This window comes from Macrobrachium nipponense, chromosome 26 (genome assembly GCF_015104395.2).
Source record: "Macrobrachium nipponense isolate FS-2020 chromosome 26, ASM1510439v2, whole genome shotgun sequence".
NCBI lineage: Eukaryota > Metazoa > Arthropoda > Malacostraca > Decapoda > Palaemonidae > Macrobrachium > Macrobrachium nipponense.
The window spans coordinates 34,691,141-34,708,165 of NC_087215.1; the positions used below are offsets into that span (position 1 = coordinate 34,691,141).

Consider the following 17,025-nt stretch of genomic DNA (forward strand, 5'->3'; position numbering starts at 1 on the left):
ATCTCAAAACTGATAAAAAGCTACAATCATGAGTATTTTTTTGTTGTATTCTACATAAAAATGCGCACATTTTCATATATAATAGTCCATGTAACAGCTAATTTAAAATGGTAAAAAAATTATGTCAAAGTGACGAAATAATTTCCGAGATGTGTCACAGATACTTTTTAGTGCGGCAAGAAAGAAATTCGTGCTTGCGCGCCTGCGTAACGATTGTAAACAAAACAACACCTTGATCCGTGAACTCCCAGCATCCCCCAAGGCGCGTGATTCAAGAGTTTTCGGCTGGTAGGCCTAAAAGTATTTTTCCGCGAATTTTTAAAAAAACTTTTGTATGTCGACGTAAAATACGTCCAGTCGGCACCCGAGAGACAAAAAATGTCGACGTAAAATACGTCCAGTCGGCGTTTAAGGGTTAACTAATTACCCTGTAACTACGAAAGTAAGAGGAATTTTGACGAAATATTTTGTATACATATTCTCAATTGCCATATGAAGCTCCATGAATTTTTTCATGACTTTGCATTTTTTGCCCTATACCACCATATATAGGGGTTCTGGCCGGCCCCCTTAAGTTAAATTTATCTGTATGATAACTTTTAAGTTCTCAATAACATTATATTTATTTGTTTTACTTCTTAGTTTTATTGAGACCTTCCACTTTTGCTTTACAATCTTGTGCTATTTCTCTGGTACTATTTCACGTAGCGACACGAACTGAGCCCAGAAAAGGGATTTTGACGAAGGAAAAATCTATTTCTGGGCGAGGGTTCGTGTTGCCCAGTGAAATCTCCCCATATGTCCCGCCCTGCAGCCCAAGATTGGCATCTAACAACAAGGATGACCACCAGAGGCGCTGCAGTCGGTGTGGTACGTAGCATAGTAGTAGTAGTTGCTGTCTCCGACTGTGGATCGGCTCTTTCAGGAGGGGGATTCTGGTGTAGGAGAATTCTAAATGGCAAGAGGTTCGTGGTGGTGGTCTCACTCGCCCCAGAAACCATACCAACACCCTCTTTTATTTAGGGTGAGCGAGTCAGTTATACTGACATCCTCCTGAATTTATTTTTCTCTGGTATATGTTAGTATCATTTACCTAGAAATTATGAACTTTAGGATTATTTCACTGGGCGACACGAACCCTCGCCCAGAAATAGATTTTTCCTTCGTCAAAATCCCTTTTTGCCAAGGGACATATGTTTTAAAGTTAAAACAAACTTATAATGATACATGAAATTTTTGTGAATATCTGATTTTGTGTTTGCTATGGACAGTGTTATAATATCAGAGCACATTTTTACTTTTATTTATTTTTATTATTTCAGAGTATCACCAGCAGAGGAAACTTTCACGAGGTCGTCGATGTAATGCAGTTTGAGAAGATTTTGACTCCATTTTTGTTATTTACATCATATATTACAGGTTTTTTATACTGAAGAAAAAATCATCTGATTTGAAAATTTGACATTAAATTAGTGTAATGTTTTATGTGACAGTTTGCATTAATGACTGAATATTTTGTTTGCCTCTATGTTACATTGTTAATTTAGAAATAATTTGTTATAAGAAGTGTAGTTGGTCATATGAAACATTTTGTTTTTTAATTGATATAATTGTGTTTTATGTGTGTACTAGATTTGACTCCTTTATGGTGTCAGAAGTCTTGTTTTGTTATAGGAATACTATTTGATTTCCAGTATCATTGAAAGCAGGCTGTAAATGAGCTAGGATTATTTTGAACTTGCAAAAGACCTGGATGCAACCTACCATTCTATGAGATGCAGACTTTGTGATCACATGAATGAAAATTGTTGACTTCAGTGCTTCCTCTCATTCCAGCAATTTCACTGTCTGAAGGTTTGGCAATAGTTGGTTCATTTTGAGAGCTTCTCTTGGATGAAACTGAAAACTGACTTTGTTTCAAAGCTATACATTCAACATCTTTTGAGAATGGAAGCTGAAAACTCAGTTTTGCCTTTAATCAAACAAGAAAATGACAATTTTGAGGATGAACATACTGAAATCACAGTTGATGGATCTGTATTTGTAGATACTACCATAGAAGTCAAGGCAGAGCCAGAATATATTGATTGTGATGAAGTTGATGTAAAAGATACATGCCAGCTTGTAGAGAGTGAAGAAGACCATTTAAGTTTTGATGTGGAACGCAGAAAGATCTGTATTGCAGAAGAAAATAGACATTTGGGTACAACTGAAGGCCAAGGGACATTTTCACAGATGTGCAACCAGAAATCCCTCATGAGAACTCATACAGGAGAGAAGCGGTTCACTTGCTCTTTATGTCAAAATAGTTATTCTTTCCTACGTGCTCTCAAAAGACACATGAAAACTCATACAGGAGAGAAACCATTCACTTGCTCAGTATGTCAAAAAAGTTTTTATGCATCAGGTGATCTCAAAACACACATGAGAACTCATACAGGAGAGAAACCATATACTTGCTCGGTATGTCAAAGAAGCTTTTCACGTCAAAGTCATCGAAAAACACACATGAGAACTCATACAGGAGAGAAACCATATACTTGCTCGGTATGTCAAAAACGTTTTTCTCGTCAAAGTAATCTCACAATACACATGAGATATCATTTAAAGAAACAAAAAAATGATAATTTGGAAGATGAACATAGCAAAATCACAGTTGATGGATCTGTATTTGTAGATTCTTCCATAGAAGTCAAGGCAGAGCCAGAATATATTGATTGTGAAGTTGATGTGAAATATACATACCAGGATATAGAGAGTGAAGAAGACCATCCAAGTTTTGATGTGGAAACCAGAAAGAAGAAACTTTTCACTTGCTCAGTATGTCAAAGAAGTTTTTCTGAATCAGGTGATCTCAAAAAACACATGAGAACTCATACAGGAGAGAAACCATATTCATGCTCTATATGTCAAAGGAGTTTTTCTCGTCAAAGTCATCTTAAACCACACATGAGAACTCATACAGGAGAGAAACCATATTCTTGCTCTGTATGTCAAAGAAGTTTTTCTCGTCAAAGTGATCTTAAAACACACATGAGAACTCATACAGGAGAGAAACCTTATTCTTGCTCGGTATGTCAGAGAAGTTTTTCTCGTTACAGTAATCTCAAAATACACATGAGGTCTCATTTATTCAAACAAGAAAATGACAATTTGGAAGATAAACATAGTAAAATTACAGTTGATGGATCTTTATTTGTAGATTCTTCCATAGAAGGGAAGGGGGAGCCAGAATATATTGATTGTGGTGAAGTTGATGTAAAATATACAGGCCAGCCTACAGATAGTGAAGAAGACCACTCGAGTTTTGATGTGGAAAGCGGAAAGAATGTCGGTATCGCAGAAGAAAAGAGACATTTGGGTAGAATAGAAGTGTTTTCAACGAGGAGCAACACAGCAGAGAAAGAAATAACTTGTACTGAATGCCAAAGGACATTTTCACAGGTGTGTGACCTGAAATCCCACATGAGAACTCATAGAGGAGAGAAATCATTCACTTGCTCAGTATGTCAAAGAAGTTTTTCTGAATCAAGTGATCTCAAAAAACATATGAGAACTCATACTGGAGAGAAACCATATACTTGTTCTGTATGTCAAAGAAGTTTTTCTCGTCAAAGTCATCTTAAACCACACATGAGAACTCATACTGGAGAGAAACCATATTCTTGCTCTGTATGTCAAAGAAGTTTTTCTCATCAAAGTGATCTCAAACCACACATGAGAACTCATACGGGTGAGAAACCATATAGCTGCTCTGTATGCCAAAGAAGTTTTTCTCGTCAAAGTAATCTCAAAATACACATGAGCTCTCATACAGGGGAGAAGCTATATACTTGCTCTGTATGTGAGAAAATTTTTTCTCATCAAAGTACTTTAAAAAAACACATGAGAATTCATACATGAGAGAAACCATTCACTTGCTCTGTATGTCAAAGTTTCTGGTTCAGGTCCTTTCAACTCTCAAAAGATAAGGGAAAACTGCCATTAACCTAAATTCTGCGATTTATGGCACCAAGTTTTGGATAATGCCGCCTGTTAAGTATGTTATCGTACCATAACTCTATTTTTGGCACTTTATGGCGCCAATAACTCAAACCTGGCCATTATGGCGCCACAAATCGCTGATTTTATAGCGCTAGACAAGCCCCATAAAACCGGATTGCCATTAACTGAGTCTGCCGATAACCAGGTACTGCCTGTACTTGATGTTTGTTCAAGTAGTTTTCTAATTCTGAAATTCTCAAGGTACATATCGGAAATCATTGTAGAGAGAGGACATTCTCCAGTCCTAATGTCAAAAATGCTAGACAGTTTCAAATACCTTTAGGTTACTCATGAAAACTCATAATATTTATGAGGTAATTAAATGTACTGTACTGAATGCTAAAACCATACCTGTTCCTACAAAATATACAAACTGTCTTTCTGTATATAAGGGATATGCTTCAGCGTAGCTGGATATGGCTGTTTAACATTTAAACAAGTTAGTTAGGTAGTTATCTACTGGATGCCAGATGGGAGTCTGGCCCACCCAGCTGGTACACGTCACTTTGCTTTCAGCCATCATGCTGTATGGAGCCGTTGTGTTGCCCTCTACCTTGCCTGCCATTTTGCTTTGTTTTTAGTCTACTCTCCTGGTGGGATTGTTGCCTGTTTTGTGTTGTGATACATCTTTTGTGCTTTTTCTGTGTTTGTCTAATGCTACTATTATGCAAATCCACAAATTTGTTAAGCCTAAGGTGTGCAAGGGTAGTGCCAGGTGCAAATGCCCAGTTACTGCCTCTAGAACCTGTACCCATCACCACCTGTTCTTAATGTTGACGCTCATGTCCTTGGCACTAGTCGCAGGGGCATTACTGTACAAGCAGTCCCCGGTTATTGGTGGTGATTCTGTTCCCAATGGCGCAACGATATCTGAAAATCAGAGATATAGTGCCGATCCGCTGGTGATTCTGTTCTCAGTGGCACAATGATATCCAAAAATCAGAGATATAGCACCGATCCACAGTTATTGCTGCCAATCCTTGGTTATTGGCTTTGATGACTGGGGATCGGTGGCATTATTAAGCGGGGATCAGCACATTGTGGCCCCTAAAATTCAGTTATCCTCATTGCTAGACAAACGCCATAAAACTGGATTGGCAATAACTGAGGCCACAGATAACCAGGGATTGCTTGTATAATCTTGACACTACTTGTAGTAAGCGTTTGGAACTGGTCACCAGTGCAGTGGGTGAAGTACTCACAGATGAGGAAGTACAAGGAGAGGACTCTCAAGGTGTTGTCCAGCAGTAACACACCCCAACTACACAGTTGTTTGCCAATCCATTTAGTTCCTATCCTTCCTCCTTTAGAACTTCCTTGCTTTGCTGTCACTCCTATTGGAGCAATCTCCCCTTTGTCATCTTCGGTTGCTTTGTCAGGCGGGAGTCAACATGTTAAAGTGCTGGTAATTAGGACAACCTCTGCTAGGATGGTCTCTGCTCATTCAGGAGGGGAGGAATCCCCTTTGGGGCAAGAAGAGACTACCAACCCCAACCCTACTTCCCTTTCAGCTGTGGTGGAGATCGAGGATCTCTGGGAGAGACTCCTAGGTCTCCAGGGGATTCCCTCAGTGCAGAGCTTGCTGTGTCACCTGAGGGCTTCTCACACCCTTGCTATGCCTCCTGTGACTCTGTGCAGTGACAGTCTCACATTAACTGTCATGATGACTGCAATGGCTAAGATGCTTATGAACATTACCACACACACCCCTCTGTTGATGACCCCGGCTATTGTTGACCCAGCATCACCGCACCCCCTGCCATACCTTTTAGTGTTGTCTCTGCTCCCCCCTTCATCGGGGATAGAACCAAAAGGTGTCGTCGTCTTCATCTTCATCGTCTTCCTTGTCGTCATCTGCTGCCTCCTCCCCTTCTTCTTCCAAGGCCCACCAGAGGAGGAAGAAGGTTGCTTGACCTGCCTGGAAGAAGTCCTACCATGGGTTGTTTGACTTGGTGCCTCCCTCCATGGGGGGGGGGAGATGGGGGTCTCGCTCACTCCCCAGTCTTCAGACTTGGGAGCCATGTCACAGGTCTCTTTGAGACCTTGTGATTTGGGAGCTTCCAGTGCATGAGTCCAAGAGTACTTGTATACCCGAAACTAGTTTGGGGAAGTCACCTTCCAGAACTAGTGTAGTGCCTACCTCGACTCGAGAAAGCTACTGATGATCGCATATGTGATTTGTGAGCATTGAGTACACAACCGTCTAAGCAGGATAGTGACTCTCCAGGTACTTGGGTGTCTACAAAACCTCAAATCACCTCCACCAGCATGAAGGAGTCTGCTCCTCGGTCTGGTGAAGGCACTACATGAGAGCAAGTGGAGAAGCAAGCTGGTGCTTCTTCACCTCCTGCCACCACTCGTCTGAGTATGTAGACAGAGTCCCATTCAGGTGCTGCTGACTCCAGAGCCTGCGCACTCTGAGAAGCATCAAGGAGGCACCCCTACACAGTCTTCTTTTTGGCCGGAGGCCATGGCCTCGAAGAAGACTGGAGCATGTTGTGAGGACAGCACAAGCTCACACCCGAGAGTATGCAGTCGCTCTCCCTCTTAGACAAGCTTCTTCCCCCTCCTCTGCCTTGACAAAAGAAGTACTACTTGCCCTCGGAAGAGCCACTGCCGATGAAACAGGTTGACCCAGACTTGGTTCGCTAAGGTTCCGGGTCTGTTGCTGCAGCACCTTACTGCCAAGAAAGAGCATTGCTCTCACGCAATAAGAAACAGCGAACCCAGAAGCCACTGCCATGGCACCCTTCCAGACAGTCTCCTGGCTGGACCTGTAGTCATTCACACCACTGTCCAAGGTTGCCTTCTCCTAGGGATCTGTTGTCCCAGGATTCCTCCTTCAGGAGACTGTGCCAATTTGGAAGTAGGGCGATCACCTACCTGACCCACCAGACGTCAAACCTATAGGCGAATTTGGTCTTACTGATGGATGCTATCCTGAATTGTATTTCCAAGTTCGGTGGCCAAGAATCTGCCCTGGCTCTGAGGAATGTACCATTGCTGGGGTTCGCCTCTTTTTCCCAGGGAGCAGGTAGATGTTATGATGGACAAGAGTCGCATCAATGACAACGACTGTCTTTTTCACCAGGCAGTGACCAAGACTGCTAAGTCTTTATGTGCTCTTGCAGCCCAACCTTTGGTTCAGGCTAGCACTTCCTCCACAGGCCCCAAGAAGAACCAGGCTGCGAAGGGTATCGGGGGGAACACCCAGCCTTCTTCTGCTCCTGCTAAGAAATGAGTGCAGTCGCACCCCTTTCAACCTCCCTTCTAGACCAGAAAGGGGGTTAAAGGTAAGAAGAAGAGAGGAGGACACTAGGGTCGGCATTCCCCTCTACATGCTGCTGTTGGTGGTGGGTGCCTGTTGAGCCACTGGGCAACTTGGCAACAATACAGAGCCAAGACAGGGGTAACATATGTCCTTCAGGAGGGCTGTCTACTCCCCTTTCAGTTTTGACCATCCCTCACCAGCAACCTGGTCTATTTCTGTTCATATGTAACTGGCTCACCAAAGGACTACAGTAGTGGGATATGTCAACAAGCATGTAGGCCTAGTGTCTCGTTTGCTTCACATGTTGATGATGCAGGTGCACGAGTGGGCGGTAGCACTCTTGGTGGAGCTGTCAGCCAGATAAATTCCAGGCAAGAGGAATGTAGTGGTAGACAAGCTCAGTCGCCAGGGTCAAGTTATAGGGACAGAATGGTCCCTTCACACAGATGTCAAGGAAAGGCTGTTCAGCATTTGGGATCTTCCTTCCATCAACCTGCTTGTCACTTGGCACAAGAGGAAGCTGCAATGTTTTGTTCCATTGTTCTAGATCCAGGGTCCATAGCAGAGGAAGCCTTCCAACACCCATGGGATGACCAGGACACTTATGTCTTCTTTCCTTTTCGTCTGATTTAAAGGGTGATCAACAGGGTAATAACCACCCCAAGTCTCAGAATGACCTGGGTAGCTCCCTAGTGACTACGTGCAGTATGGTATCCAGACCTGCTAGCTCTACTTCTCTTTGCACAGTTAACAGAGATGTCTGGATACCTGTGACAGTCCTCTGCAGCTGTATACCAAGGGATGTGGGCCGTCTATGGTTGGTTTCGTAGGCAGGGTCTCTCTCTGGTTGGAGCTACTATTCAACAGGTAGTAGGCTTCCTTGTCTTTCTTCACCAAGAGAAACTCCTATCTTTATCAGCTGTTAAGGGCTATAGGGCTGGCTTGGTTCTAGTCATCTATCTGAGGGATGTAGATATCTCCTCCTCGTGGGAAATTTTTTGCTGATGAAGAGCTTCAAAATGTTTTTCTTCCCAGGGGACTCAGTCCCCCTGAGTGGGATGTGACTCGTAGTTTTATGGAGCCTCACTTGTGCATTGCACAAGCCTTTATGAGGATCATCAGACAGGAATCTGACTCTCAAGACCGTCTTCTTGCTTGGCCTGGCATCAGCGAAGAGAGTGGGTAAACTTCATGTTCTTTATTTCAGTGTGAAACACATGAGGAGATAGGGATCAGTTACTCTTTATTTTGTCCTGGACTTTGGAGTAAAGACATAGCATCCGTCGGTCTCTTGACGCCAGATTCGAGTCCTTTATGATCCCCTCCCTAGAGGACTTGGTTGCTGATAATCCAAATGAGATGCTACTCTGTCAAATTAGAATGCTGTGGTACTATCTAAAGAAGATTTGACACCTCCTGCCTGAGTATCCCCAGTTCTCGGCAATCCAGTTTTTCAGCGCTTTTCTAGCGATGACGGTAACTGTATTTTCAGTGCTGATATTCGTCGATCACTGGTTACCAGCACCAGTCCCCAATTATTGGCGCCAATCCCAGTTATCAGGGTCGATAACCCGGGATTGGCGCTATTATCGCAGATTTTCGGTTATTGTCACACCTTCAGGAATGGAACCCCCACTGATAACCAGGGACTGCCTGTATTGGCTTGACCAAGAAAGAGGTATCAAAGAACACCATGTCTTTATGTTTTTGTGAGATGATCGAATGAGTGTACTCTGCTTCGAGTGAGGAGAATCCTAGTGAGTCGGGTGAGAGCCCACAAAGTCAGGGGCATTGCTCTGTCCCTTGCATTCAGGAAGAATCTTCTGTCAGTTCCTCAGGTATTGAAGGCAGGGGTGTGGTTGCGCCAGACCCCCTTCACCTCCTTTTACCTTCGGGACATTACCCCTTAAGTCCTTGGACATGTTTTCCATGGGTCCTGTGGTGGCTGCTCAACAAGTCAGGTACCTGGCTTCCCTAAGAGGACAGGAAGCATCTTGCCTAAGGTGCTCAGTTATGAAAGAGAGAGTATGTGTGTGAATGACTGGACTCTCCTCCTTTCTCCTTTGTTCATCATCCTTCCTCCCCCTGTGAGCAGAGGATAGGTCAGGCCATCACTTGCTGGAACTGGCGTTGATGCAGGTAATTTTCATAATCTAGTTCCCATTTTATTTCCTAAAATTTTAGTTAGATGTAGAAGCAATGCCAACCCTCTCTCTAACAAACCAATTGCTTAGCCCCTTTTCGAATAATGTTGCTTTATAACCATTCATTCAAAAAGGCTCAGAAACCTGACAGCTGAACAAGCATTTCCCATTCTCTGTTCAGATGTCAGAGGCAATGGTCCCTTCCCCGATCTACATGACTAGGAAGTGACCCAGGGGTGGCGAACTACCAGTCAGTTTAGAAGCGTCCTCAGACTACTCCTACTTAGAAGTAAGTCTTCCATATGTAAAGATCAATGGTCTTTATATTATGTAGGAACATGTAAATGGCAAATATTTAAAAGTGCAGTGGACTCCCCGCATTCACGGAGGATGCGTACCAGTTCCCCCCACCCCCCTGCAAATAGCTAGAATCTGGCGAATACTTAAAAACCCTTTAAAAATGCTTAAAACTGCCTATTTTGTTAGTTCAAACTCAAGAAAAACCCACTAAAAATGCTTTTACCTGGTTTTTTAAAAATAGTTTTATCACAAAAAATGCATTTAATCATGAAATTGATCTGAAAATTCAGTAATTTGTGGATATTTCTCATAGAAAAATATTGCAAATAGGCAAATTTCCTGCAAATAATTGGTAGATATTGTCTATAGAGAAATCTGCAAATACGTGAGTCTGCAAACGTCGAGAACGCAAATATGGGGTCGTCCACTGTAATTTTTATTTTTCCCAACTATACAAACCTTAGGTTTTTAGTGTTATGTGTCCACCTCATGCCACCCCTCAGTCTGACACCTGGCCCAAAGGCAAAATGAATGCTTAACGGCCAATTGGGCAGGACTTTCACCCAGTGACCGTTAGTTAACTACCTAACCAACTTGTTTAAAAGTTAAACGGCCGTGTCCAGCTACGCTAAAGCATATTCCTTTTGTAAAGACCTCATGTTTGTATAGTTTGGAAAAATACAAATCACTTTAAAATTTTGTTATGCTTTTTGATTGGTGAAATTTTATTTATTAAAGAGTACGTATTCCAAATTGAAGAAAATTACACCAGATTCTCAGTAGGATTAAGAATTGTACATAGAACATCCTGTGAAAATGGAAGCTGAAAAATCATCATTGTTGTTAATCAAAGAAGAGAAGGAGAATTTGGAGGAAGTTCATACTGAACTTATTTGCAGATCCTTTTGTAGAGGTCAAGGCAGATCCAGAATATTTTGACCATGGTGAAGTTGATATGAAATGGTTGTATAAATAACCTTTATACAAAGGTAAAATAAATTAGTTTGTTTTTTCTCAGTTTTACTCTTTGAACTCTGTTCTGTATGCACTAGTTTAAGAAATTTCCTGGTGTCTGTTTCACTTTTCTTGTTCCCATATACATATGATTTCCAAATCAGGAATTAGTGTTGTCATTGGTTGACATTAATTTTTCATCCTTTTGTTATACAGCATTTTGTGTATGCACTTGTATAAGTATGTACCAGTTGTAAACTTGAATATTTACATGAAATGTTATGCATAGTAGAAGTAAACATGAAATGTCATGTATTGTGGAAGTAAAAAGATTGATAATTTCATTAAACATCAATGAAAATTAGATGCAGTTTTATTTGTTTACTTTTTATATAAGTCCTAATGCTTTGTGTCCAGTGGGCTGACTAAACTACTGGGTTATTGTACAGTATTCTGTTTTAAACTAACCAGTCAGAAATGTTGAGACAAGACTTGCTTTGTAAATGACTAGAGTACTGTAGTATTAATCTGTTTTAAGCTTACCAGTCAAGTGATAAGACAGGGCTTGCTTTGTAAATTATTAAATAATGTTTGTATCTACACAATATACAAACCATCAGTCCTTTACATAAGGAACTACTTTCAGTGAAGCTGGAAAGGCCGTTTAACTTTCGAAGAACGTGGTTAGGCAGCTAACTACTGTCTGGTTAGCAGGAGTCCCACCTGTGTGGATGTAAACATTCCAATTTCCTTTCAGCCTTTGTGTGATGAAGACACGTGAGTCTTCTGTCTGTCCGACTTGCCGTTTCGCTTTTTTCCTGGTGGGATCTTTCTTTTTTATCTCTATGCTACATTGCTTAATTGTCTGTGTTTGATATTTATTTAATATGCAAACCCACGAACCATCTAAACTTGTGCAGAAGGGCAGTGTCCTTGAACTCTATGTGTGACAAGTGTTGTTCCTGTTACCTGTGCAGAGGGTGAAGTTTACCAACAGGAGCCAGTACAAGAAGGCATCCAAAGCATCGTCTGGTGGTTACATGCCACTGACTATGCCTTTGGTTGCTGACCCTTCTACATTTCTCCCTCCTGCTAAACTTCCCCCCCAAGGGTGTCTCTCCTTTGGGAGCAATCTCTCTCTCGTCATCTTCACTTGATTCATCAGTTGAAGACCATGGGGGGTTGTTGGGGGGGGGGGGGGGGTGATCAGGATGACCTCGGTTTGGTGGTCTCTGCTCACTCCAAGGGAGAAGCTTCTTCCTCTGGGCAAGAGGACTCTACCTCCCCTAACCTGACTGTTTCTTCTTATGGTCAGGCAGACGAACTGGGAGACTTATAGTGGGGCAGATAACAGAAAAATCTTGCAAATGATGATACAAGCATCAAATTTGGCACAAGTGTCCTCCAAGGTATACTAATCAAATCTGCCCAATTGGCCAATTGAAAATCCAAGATGGTGGCCATTTTCAAGATGGCCGCCAAAATAACCACCCGAAGTAGATGTTTTGCTCAGAAATATTTGTAGTTGTCTGATTTGCATGATTTAAGTGTGAATTCCTATGTTTTGAAGCCTGCTGAACTATATTTTCCTGTTTAAAAAGCACTCTGAGACATATTTCTCAAGATGACCACCAAGATGTTTGTCTTTCTTTACATAAGTTTTGTCCCGGCTAGTACATTTTCAAAGTTATGCATACTGTGCTGCTGTTCCTCGATCTGCTACTGTTCACAAATGCAGCTGCTGAGTGATGTGCAGGAAAGCTCTGCCTGAGAGCACTTGCATCTTCCTTTGCAAACCTTCTTACAGGAGCACTTTGTCAATTCTTGACAGCTTTCTGCAATTGGTGGTAGCGTTGTCCAATGTAATCTGTCATGCTTATCCTTTCTGTGTCCACCCCCATTCAGCTGGACTGCTCATGTGTGGATTACAGTGGGTTGCCGAGCCCCAGATGATCCCAGCCTGGTAGGCTGCACGCTTTGCATGTTCTCTGAGGGCTGCCTGTGTTGGTGGAATTGAGTTGTACGGCAACTGGAGGAGGATTGGGGTTTTTGGTGATGTATGCTGGTCGAATATTGGTGTATACTTCTGGAAGCTCTGGAACTTTTTTACCCTTCATTTTTGACTCTATATCTAGTTTGAGTGGCTCACGTTCATCACCAGGATTTCCTGTGTTTGGATGCTGGAAAATGGACACACTTGTGCCGTGTAAAGATGTTTCAGCTGTGGTCGCAGTTGGATTTGATCTGTGTTGTCAACTGCTTCAGGTGTGAATAAATTCTTTCTCAAGATTGGAGGACAGATTACTCCATCTTCCACATACTGTGCAACAACTGCTTCTCCTAACTGTGCTAGATTTCTAGGACTCGGTCATTTGATATGCTGAACCCATTCTCATGGAGCATTTCAATTATTTGTCTCTTCCTCATCTTGGCAAACACATACAGGCCCATGTAGACTGCAAAATGTGGCTCCCGGTCCTTGGAATGCCTGTGGACATCCGTTCCTTCCTTGTATTTGGCGAAGCAGTTGTACTGTAGAAGTTGTGATGTAGCAAAGTCTGATTTCAACGCTCCATGATGGAGTTGGGACTTGTTGTCTGCACCATGTTTGATCATGCATACAAACTGAAGCAATGATGGTGGCACAGCCTGTTCTAAGTCTTTGTCATGAAAATAGCTCCTGAAATTCGACTTCTGACAGAGCATGTCTTGTCTTATTATCCCAGCGGCTTTTGCTGGATGGATCTTGTTGTTTGTATGGTGTTTTTATGTTGCATGGAACGTGTCTTCCGAACCATGTCGAGAGTGAAATTCTATCACCAGAAATACACATCTCTCACGCCTCAATGGAATGCCCAAGAATCGAACTCGCGACCACTGAGATGGCAGGCCAAGACCATACTGATCACACCACTGAGGCGCTTGCTAGATGGATCGCTTCACCATAACAGGATGCTTCTGATAGGATTGAACCTACATCAGTTTCAACAGTCAACAGAACTTCTGTGGAATGTGCAAAAGCAGCTGATCCTTGAGTTGAGTAGGATGAACATCAGGCGAGTCAACACCAAGCTGTTCCAGCCTCTGCTTGTAAAGCTTGGTCAAATCAGCAAGCTTGAAAATTGGTGGCCTCTCACTGGCATTTTTCATCTCGCAGATGTAGGTGACTAGTTCAGAGAAAGCAATTGGATATGCATCCTTCCAGTGTTCCTGTCCTTTTTCTTGCTCCCGCATCTTTAGGTATGCCCGTTCTTGGTTATATAATGCCACCAAACAGCTAGGGTGGTATTTCACTTATTGGGCTACGACATCTCCTGCACTTAGTTTGGCGAGAAGTTTTGTATCACTGAGTGTTTTGGCACATTCATTTATTCTCCTATTCATTTGCATTGTCATTGCTTCTCTAAGTTCCCCTCCTTCAGTTTTGCAGAAGAAGCATTCTTTTGTTTTAGTTTCTTGGAGCTTTTGTGGAGTCTTATTTTTACTGCCCTCATCACTAGTACCTGCATGACTTGCTCTTTTTTCAGCTCGGTGTAACTTTTTGATGTTGAACAGAAGCCTGCAACTCTCATGATATTGTGCCTTATTTTTTCTCAACATTTCCTCTATCCCAGAACCTTCATCAAGTCTTGCAGGGTCTAGCTTGATTGGTAGCGCATTGAGTGATTGAAACAGGAATATTCTTTGCCAGGTTTGTATATCCATCATCCCCTCTTCTGGCAGGATTGGCCAGGGGAGATTTTAGATCTTCTTTCTTAACCTCCTGACATAGGCAACACTTGGTTCAGTCTGTTTTCCTTGATCATCCAGTAGAGTTTGCATCCATAATTATGATGATGTTCAGGGTTGAGGGTTTATCCTTTTACCACCCTGTACATGTAATAGTATAATAGGCCTCTTATGTCCTCTAATATACAATAGGCCACTTTCCTGTATGAGATACAACTAGGTTCTTGCACTATGCCATACACCTAGTTCGATTGTTCATCCAATGTCATAAGTCCTGTGCGATCTGTACACCATCCAGATAACTAAAACCCTGTTATCCTTGGTTCGGCTCTCCCGCCTAACTGATTTGGGGTTGATTATGCAGCAATTGGGATACTAGTAGGTTGTTGGTGTGTGATGCCAACATAGATTTCCTACTTAGCTGACACTGAACCCCATGCTGAGTTTCACAGCAGTGATGTCACCAATGTGTCTTGGTAGTGCCCGTCAATCACTCCTTTAATACAGTGCCTTAACCATCTTATAAACTATAAAATACACATCAGCAGGCTTAAAAACATAGGAATCCTCACTTAGATCATGCAATTCGGACAACTACAAATATTTCTAAGCAAAACATCCACTTTGGGTGGTTATTGTAGCGGCCATCTTGAAAAATGGCCGCCATTTTGGATTTTCCATTGGCCAATCAAGCAGATTTGATTAGTATCCCTTGGAGAACAATTGTGCCAAATTTGATGCTTGTATCATCATGTTAGGTCCAAATAATATATGTACTATGAATACAATACAGTTAAAAATATCACAAGAAAGAACAGGGATGTCAATAAAAGAAACTGAATTGGAATTGAAAGTGAGGGGAATTCAAGATCCTGCTAAAAAATACTTATATTCTTCGATAACAAAAACCAGTAATGAAACAAAAACACATGCTAATAGAGATAAGTAAATCTCAAGAAGAAATTAGTAATATACAGAAAAAAGTAAAGAATCAAGAAACTGGTGCAAATTATATGGCTAATACCCCCATCAAATTCATTTGAAGTATTAATGCAAATAGCACAAAAAGATACTACCACAGAGGGAGAAGAGGAAAGTTGTGATGTATCGGAAATTAAAAGCTAAAAAAAAAGACCTTTGGAGAGAACACCACCCAAAACAAAGAAACCCACAATCAGTAGCGAAACATTGGTCAAACCAAAGACAAAGGATATAAAGAAAGAACAAAAACAAAAACAAACTAAGAATATTAATATATCCCCTAAAATAATGATAAAACCTATGAATACAGATGTCCAAAACACCAAAGAAGTGGACGAGAACTATACATACCATTAATGACTATGTCAAGGGAGAAGAGATTACTCCATCATTAATAATTGGTACAACAAGAACAAATAAAGCAATAAATATAATATGCATGATAACACATGTGGATGTCATGATTGTTTCATTGCATTGTGTAACAATGGCAAAAACATAACAAAAGATGGTTTAACAAACATTATAAGTAATTTTATGAGATGTAGGAAAAAAGAAACCACGGATTTGAGTACTCATGAAAAAGGATGCATGTGCGTCGAACACTTACTACAGACAGTCCCTGGTTATCGGCAGTCTCAGTTAATGGCAATCCAGTTTTATGGCGCAAAGGGCTGAGTTTCGGTTATTGGTGCATAAGGTGCTGATAAAAGAGTTATGGTGCCATAATATACCTAAGAGAGGAGCTATAAGTACCATAAATTGCCGAGTTTCAGTTAATGGCAGTTTTCGCTTATCAGCACCCAGACAAGAACGGAACCCCCACCAATAACCGGGAACTGCCTGTATATCAAACTCGACTGATGTTAACATAATATTTTCAATAGCTATATTATACAATGAATCTTTATGGTCTACAGACAAGATTACACCTATGTGAGGTTCAACGGTTATTAAAAGAACATGAATCAATGACATTGTGTTTATAACATGTGAACAAAAAAATACCAACAATAGGTAAATATATGCCTTAGCATCAGCATCCTGGGAGGAAGGAAATTACAAAGTATGTTATGGCAAAGTACCTGTACACTTTACTAACTTACAAATATCAAGTATTAAATTAACAAATAAAAAACGATAATTATTAATTTATAATTTATACAACCAATCTAATGAAAATTGACACTGATAAACTTTAAGGTCTACTTAACAATACCAAGGAACCTACATTAATGGTATGATATTTTAATGCTCACAACCCGATATGGGAATGTAATTGTACAAAATCCAATAGAGCAGGAAATAAAATAGAAGAATTTATGGATTCAAAATGATGTATGCTGTATAAATGATAACGAAATCAACACATATTTTTTCAAAATCACATGGAACATTTTCCTTGGTAGACTTGACTCTGTACAACAATCATGGTAGACAGATTAGATTGGAGATTTGAATACAGTTGATGACTTGCATGCTAGTGATCATTTCCCAATATTAATTTCATTTTTACAACATAATCCTGCCAAGTTTGTCCCTTGATATAACATTTATGAAGCAGATTGGGAACGATATGAACTCCACACTAGGGGAATATCC

The 17,025-nt window shown here is 41.2% G+C and overlaps 1 protein-coding gene across 1 annotated transcript in view; it reads left to right on the forward strand.

Moving 5' to 3' along the window:
* Nucleotides 1-11,077, forward strand: part of LOC135200177 (zinc finger protein 271-like) — a 72,382-nt gene extending 61,305 nt beyond the window's left edge. Inside the window, exon 2 of the mRNA XM_064228540.1 lies at nt 1,323-11,077. Within this exon, the coding sequence (XP_064084610.1) occupies nt 1,894-3,903 (2,010 nt within the window). The 5' untranslated portion in view covers nt 1,323-1,893 and the 3' untranslated portion in view covers nt 3,904-11,077. The remainder of the gene's footprint in view (nt 1-1,322) is intronic.
* Nucleotides 11,078-17,025: the final 5,948 nt, after the last annotated feature.